This window comes from Panicum virgatum, chromosome 3N (genome assembly GCF_016808335.1).
Source record: "Panicum virgatum strain AP13 chromosome 3N, P.virgatum_v5, whole genome shotgun sequence".
NCBI lineage: Eukaryota > Viridiplantae > Streptophyta > Magnoliopsida > Poales > Poaceae > Panicum > Panicum virgatum.
Window position 1 is genome coordinate 6,927,338 of NC_053147.1, and position 6,930 is coordinate 6,934,267.

Here is a 6,930-nt window from a genome sequence, read left to right on the forward strand (position 1 = left end):
ATAAACCTGCACCAAGTTTTGTCTATTTGTGAAACTGTGATGTGACTTGTTTGTGAATCTATTTGTGAACAAATGTGAGGCTTGTTTCTGAAGTGTGAACTTGCATTATTTGTCTGCATGTTCTGGTTTGAAATTGGTGCTGCTATATTGTAATTAATTTTTTTAACTGCCAATAGTCATCTGTGACGGCTGTTAGGAAATCATGTGTCACCATTTCAAGTCATTGGTGACACGTGATAACTACAAACGTCACCCTTGTATGTCATTGGTGACGCGTGTTATCTTAGACGTCACCTTTCTCCCTTATTAGTGACAGGTGAAACCAATAATCATCACCTTTCAATATCATTAGTGACACTCTACATTTACTGTTGTCACCTTTGCGAGTCATTAGTGACGGGTTTAGTTTACAGTCGTCACTATTGATAGTCATTAGTGACGATTGTTCGTGTGTCACCAATGTGGTTCACATCAGTGACGAAAATTTAGTGATGCGCAATTTAGCCGTCACCAATTAAGTTTTACAGCTGTCACTAATATGTGTTTCTGACATAGTGTTTGCCACTGCCACAGAATCTGCGCCACACTTCTATAGCGAGCGATTCGACCGCCACACTCGCCACAACACTCTGCATGCAAAAGGTGTGGCAGCAGTGAGCAACAAAACAATTGTTTTTCTCTCGTGGCTGCCTAACTTTAGGCATGATAATGTGTGGCTGTAAATCAAATAGTCTCTAAAACTCCCGACTGTCCTACCTACCGCATGGTACACGCCCGTGAGACACACACAGGACGATAGAGATGAATTATTGATGGTGCTAGGAGGAGCATGAAGGACAAGCTACACCCTCTTCGCATGGTTTACACACGAGGTACACGAGGCGGCGTCCCTTGCCATGTCCCAACCATCCTAAGAGCAAGGTTCTAGAGTACATTCTAGGAATTCTAGAATATATTTTCCGAGAAATAAACTTGCCCGTATGAAGTACCAAATAATGTCTATTTGCAAAAAAAAATTAGGGATGGAGGTAACTTTTCGCGACGAATCTAATGATGGTAATTAATTGATGATTGGCTACAATGATGCTGCAGTAACCATCCTCTGATCACGCGGTCAAAGAACTCATTGGATTCTTCAGGGTTTCTAGCGCAGGGGTTCCGGAGTTGGTTTTGTAAACTGCATTTGTTTGATATCCATAATGGGTGGTCAAAGTTCATTCTAGGATCTTCTAGGGAGTATCCAAACAAGGGAGCAAGGTTAATAATGTAGTTGGCTGCTGGGCTGTAAGGATTTTTACAGCCTATTTCTTAGCTGACTCGTATAATAGTTGGATTTTCATTTGTACAACTATATGTATCATTGTTCCTATCACAAAGTTTCTTAGTTCTTGTGTCGAAGTCGACTGTAAATTTTACACCCCGCTTCTCCACTCTTTTCTTTCCTCTCTCCTCTAACTCAGCATTGAGCATGTTTTCAACCTATTATTATACTTGATCTAAGGTGTTTGCACACGCTTACCAATAACTTGCCACAGCACCATTGATAGCTTTCTTCACACGCTAGCACAAGGCGCAACAGACAGGGAGATCATTGCACACTCCCATCAGCTACACGAAATTTGCATACAGAAGAATCGCAGGAACATTATTGAGACTTCTCGGACAGCTTTAAGGGAGGGGCTAGCTAGTGTTGGGCTAGAGAGGTGATGTGTTTGGATGGTCCACAATGCAGGCAGGGAACAACACCGAGATTTCAGAGAAATGGGAGTAGAGAGAGAATCATGTCGCCATGTCGGACTGCTCGAAACATGATGTGCTCAAAACGTCTCTCTGAATTGGAATCCTCCAAGAGTACTTCTTCTATCGAATTTATACAGGTTACAAGAGGCAGAGGCTTGTATCTCTTCTCCATTTACTGACTTATTGTCGGCATGGCTCTTGCAAGTTCGGATGTTTAGCTCTTTTTAAGCCATGTTTTCGCATTCCAAATTAAAGAGGTCACTATTAGCATGTGGGCATTCAGTTTGATAACTCTTCGGAGGTGACCAATTTTATTAAAGCGAGCTAATTATTATTATATGCTGGCAAAAGAATTAAACTATATGCTACTGAATACTTATATATTATGTCGAGATGCATAGCAAATTCTATAAATCTATAAAAATCAAAACGACTAATAATTTGGAAAGGAGGGAGTAGCACACAACGCGTGCTGTACAGAGCACGTTCAGATATAGGGCTCCGGCATCAATCCAGTGGCCGTAGATATAGCTACCATTTGATCTCTTCATTGTATATGTTGCTCATTTCAAAAAACAAACAAAATAGATAACGAGGAGGTGAGGTGCGCAGGCCGGAGCCCCGGCAGAAATTGCGGCGCGCGCAACGCATGGATACCCAACCATACGCCATTTTACCCATGCATGAACGACACACGCAGAGAGAGGAGAGCGCTTCTTTTTCTTTTTCTTTTTTTGCCGGCGGCAGAGACAGGAGGGGGAAAGAGAATGGCTCGGCCCAATGGATCCATCTCCAAAAGCCCAACCATTAAGGCCAGGCCTAACCTTTTCTTTGTAAATGCGTGAGCTTTTTTAAATTTAATATATATTTTTATTCTCAATTTTGTAAAAACAAATTATGGATTTCAAATTACAATAACAGGGGTCTTTTAAATTGGCCTAACAAATGGATCGAACAAGTTGAGAACCTGCATAAAACATGGGTGCTGAGCTAATCCAACATTATACAATTTGGACCAGCATTTTATTGTTGGTTGCCAAGAGCCAAATCTTAAATGAGCTTTAATTTGCAAATGGCTCCGCAAACAACAAATAGATGGTGTCCTTTAGGTTGGGGCAGTTTGTGAAATTGTCCTCTTGGTTGTACATGAATTCCATTGTCCTTGTCAAGTTGAATATCCTCTCTAGTACCTGCTTGGGATAGGTATTGTCTGGATTCAGCCACTCACTGTTAAAATCTTTCCATGACTCCTCTTTTAGTTTGTATATCTTCTCACGTGCCACTTCAATCGAGACATTGTGCTCCTTCATGTAGCTATCGATTGTTGACGCAACATGAGGGATCAATTGTTCCCGCTGTATTATTAAGTGAAATATTGGTAAGAGAAATGTAGGTAGCATGCATGTCAAGCAACATCTTAGCTTGTTAGGAAATGATGAAATCGGCATTTCTTGGTGACAAAACTATGTTAGGTTATCAATACCAAAGTCCCATCTGTACATCCAAATTGAAAATGGGAGTTATGAGTTTGACATCAGGCTTAAAATAATATCACGTATTTTTAAGCTAAGGAATGAGAGATTTTACCTCATATGATTGGAGATCATCTAATAGTCTGAGAACTCTAGCAAGTGCTTGGACCATGTTAGGTACATGAGAAATCCAATCAAAACAATCTTTTGTTGCTATGTCATTCATCCCAACGAAGGAAGCACATGACAGAATAGGGCATCCTCCAGTTCTCATTGAAACTTGCAGGTGCTCTTCAACAGACTTTGGAATGTAGCCTTTTTCAAGCATTTTTACCTCCCTGCTGAAGCCTCTGACCAGATCTTCAGTCTGGAAATTGAAGATGGTAAGTATATAGAAATTGTTGAAATGTTAAAGACAAGGGTATGTGTATATACACATATTTGTGCTGATAGCATCAACTTAGCATGCATGCAAACCTACTAGATAATTAGATACATCTTGGTCCCCTGGATAAACACATTAAAAAAACAGATTCAAAGTAAGACTGAGAAATCGAAATAGATAACTGAAATTGCATACTAAAAAACGGTTTTAGGAATGAAGTTTACCAACTAAGAGCAACTCCAAGAGACTCTCTATATGTTTTCTCATTGTTAGGAATAGAAATTTTGATGGAAAAATACCCTCCAACAGCTTCTCTAAGTGGTTATCTAAATGTAGCCATCCTCCATTCCATATTTCTCACTAGCCAAAGATAGATAACAAAAATAGTTTTCTAGAGTGTACACAAGATATAAAAAATTGTTGGAGAGTGGAAATATATAAAGATCGATTTTTATGCAGAAGGCTCTCCAAATGATAATTTAGAGAGTGAAATTTAGAAAAGCTCTTAGAGATACTCTAATCTGTGCAAACATGTAACGAAGACATGAATTAATGCCATTAAAAAAGGATCATGAATTAATGGCTGGCTACTGAACAATAACGATATTTACTACATTACTTTCCTCCATAGCCTTTGTAAATGGTTTATAACAAAAAATATTTCTCTCAAATAAAAACAAATATAAATGAGAACAGTAACTTACAAAGTATTTTAGATACGACATGCGATATTTTTCGTCCTGGTGGAGCATATTCTCGATATTTTGAAAGCTGTCCAATACCTTCCCCAAAGCAAATTTTATGCACTCTGGGAGGTCATGAGCCGCCTTAGCATCCCAGCTGGACAAGATAGATCAAACAAAGATACAAATTTTTAATTTATAAATTATAATTTAATATAGGTGTAATTACATATATCCACATATCAGATTATTGGACCCCCCCACGCTAGATGGAACTTTCTGTGCATGACTCATAAATAGGAGGCAAGTGAAAGATTAACCGAAAAGATAGATCACTGATTACCTGGATAAAGTGTCGTATATATTAATTTTTTGTTATTCTTTGTGAAATTCACATAAAAGATAGACATGAACTTTTGTGAACCTAGGATGGTAAAAACTATTTGTAATTAGCAATACAAACCTTTCGATGCACTTGGTAAGTATTTCACATTCTTCTGGAGTTGCATAAGAATCGTAAATATCATCCAATAGGGTCACTATGGCAATAACCATAGTCAATATTATTCGGCTTCGCGAATAACATGGTTCATAGTATACTCCTAAGATCCATAAGTAGCATTCGACAACTCTATCTCGAGCAAATGGAAGCTTCGATTCAACATGTAAACCCTTCCACCACCTATATACATTTATTAGAGGTGTATCAGTATGATAGCACTTGTTATTAGTATCCCAGATATAAGTAAGCAATAAAATCCCAAAGGCTAATAATTACTTGACCTTGTAATGATTTCCAGATCATGCTGATGATGCAATTGCATAATATTTGAGTTCAACTTTGCAAGTTGCAATACCGTCTCATGCACTGTAGCATCCTTCTCATATGCAGATATGTAATGCTTTGACTCATATATTCTGACCCTTCTTGGGGAGGGGATCTCAAGTGCAGATTTTATTTCATGTGCTAATAATGATTCTTCCATGTTGCTTAATGCTGTTTCTAAGCGCCTTCGGGTGAATAATATGGCTTCATCGAGTATTGTCTCTCCATGCACCCCCATATATGCAGCATTGTAAAGGCTCAGTAAGTCTTCAGGGTTGTCTGCTAAAAAACCTCCCTCTTCATTTTTGAACCTCGCAAATACATCTGGAATGCAGTATCAGCATTTTAGAATTAGAAGAAAGTTTAATATACTTTCAAAGGCGTTTTTCGTACCTTCAAATATGCTATTAAATCAGACCATGAAATGCAAGGCATATATAATACACAACCGTGCATAAAAATTTGAAATTCCCTCGTTTCTTTTTGAAAAGGAAAAGGATATTGTTTTTTTTCTGAAAAAGGACGTTTCTTTAATTTGTTACCTGGTGAAACCCTGTAGCGATGTTTCCGAAGTAGACAAAACCAGAGAGCCACCGTCCCAATATCACAGTCACTGACGCCAGCAGCCTCAATCTGTGATAAGGCAGCACTAATATCTTCTTCAAACAGGTGATCCAAACACAGTCGCTCCAGCGTGTCGATGAGGTGTAGCCTCTCATGCTGGCCCCTAAAAGTGGAACTTGCTATCATTTCGGCCACTTGTTCCTTGAGTTTGTCTGCTCGTTCTGCCATCTGAGTCTGCCAATCAAATAAAGGACTTATTAAACTTAGCATAATTATGACACAAGCAAGTAGTACTAAAAATACTAATCGTTATTAAACAAGAAGGGAAGATCGTGGGTAAATAATCAATAACGACCTGCTGTTGCGATGAAGCTGCAGCTGGGTTTGAGTAGCCAAGAAAGAAATCTCCCCAGATGGATGGATGGAAAATGCCGGCGTTTTGGCTCAGCCGGCTATCATCCTCATCAAGGTTGGAAATCTGCTGCGGTGACGACTGTCCACATTGCAACCTGGTGTGCCGCCGCTGCTCCAGCCACCTCCATGAAACGCTCGGGCATCGCCTGATGAGCGGCGGCGGCGATGCAGCAGCGGCACCAATATGGACATGGCAGCTCCTCCTGCTGCTGCACTGAGGTGGTTTGGAGGAGAAGGTGGTCATGACGGTGCTGCCGCTATGCATCGTCGTCTCCAAAGTCACTAGCACTTGGCACCTTGGTACCTAAGACAAACGCTTAACTAGTTGGGGCGGCAATGTAATGACTAATGAGATCTCACTTGTGCCTTCTTTCGTATTGTGTCCAAGTTTATATATAGACGACTACTACTAGCCAGCACTAGCACTCAAAGGATGAGGCGTCCAAACTCGCATGTGCTGATGGGCGTGCTGTGCCGCAGAAGCATGCGTTAGCTCTGTAGTTCCACAGTGTTATTTGAGAGGGATGATGGATCCATGACTTTTCCATGACCAGGCAGGTCGCTAAATGTGTGTGTTACCTTGTCTCTCTCGTTGACAGTGACATCGTCTCCTAAGGACCTGTTTAGATCTTTATCCGTAAACCCCGTAAACACAAAAAAAAACGTCACATGGAATGTTGGGACACATGCGTGGAGTACTAAACGAAGTCTATTTATAAAACTTTTTGCATGGATGGGTTGTAAATCGTGAAACGAATCTAATGAGCCTACTTAATCTATGATTTGCAACAGCGATGCTACAGTAACTATCCACTAATTATGAATTAATTAGCATCATTAGATTCG

General features: G+C 39.9%; 1 protein-coding gene across 2 annotated transcripts; it reads right to left on the bottom strand.

The window, feature by feature from the left end:
* Positions 1-2,593: 2,593 nt before the first annotated feature.
* Positions 2,594-6,711, bottom strand: LOC120667144 (alpha-terpineol synthase, chloroplastic-like). Of its 2 annotated transcripts, none has more exons than XM_039947191.1 (7): positions 6,026-6,711; positions 5,649-5,898; positions 5,064-5,430; positions 4,744-4,962; positions 4,302-4,437; positions 3,328-3,579; positions 2,594-3,095 (listed from the first exon to the last, which is right to left on the bottom strand). In XM_039947191.1, the coding sequence occupies exons 1-7, from the start codon at positions 6,347-6,349 to the stop codon at positions 2,802-2,804; spliced, it is 1,842 nt and encodes a 613-aa protein (XP_039803125.1). In that variant the 5' UTR covers positions 6,350-6,711; the 3' UTR covers positions 2,594-2,801. The 2 variants fall into 2 exon arrangements, with proteins under 2 accessions (XP_039803125.1, XP_039803124.1); XM_039947190.1 differs by having other exon boundaries at positions 5,649-5,904; positions 6,026-6,709.
* Between the last annotated feature and the right edge of the window lie 219 nt (positions 6,712-6,930).

Coding starts and splice junctions, on each gene's coding strand:
- LOC120667144 (XM_039947190.1), bottom strand. CDS start 6,349: ATGCATAGCGGCAGCACCGTCATGACCACCTTCTCCTCCAAACCACCT. Junction 4,963..5,063: donor GATCTGGAAATCATTACAAG/GTCAAGTAATTA, acceptor AAATGTATATAG/GTGGTGGAAGGGTTTACATG. Junction 3,096..3,327: donor ATGATCTCCAATCATATGAG/GTAAAATCTCTC, acceptor TTAATAATACAG/CGGGAACAATTGATCCCTCA.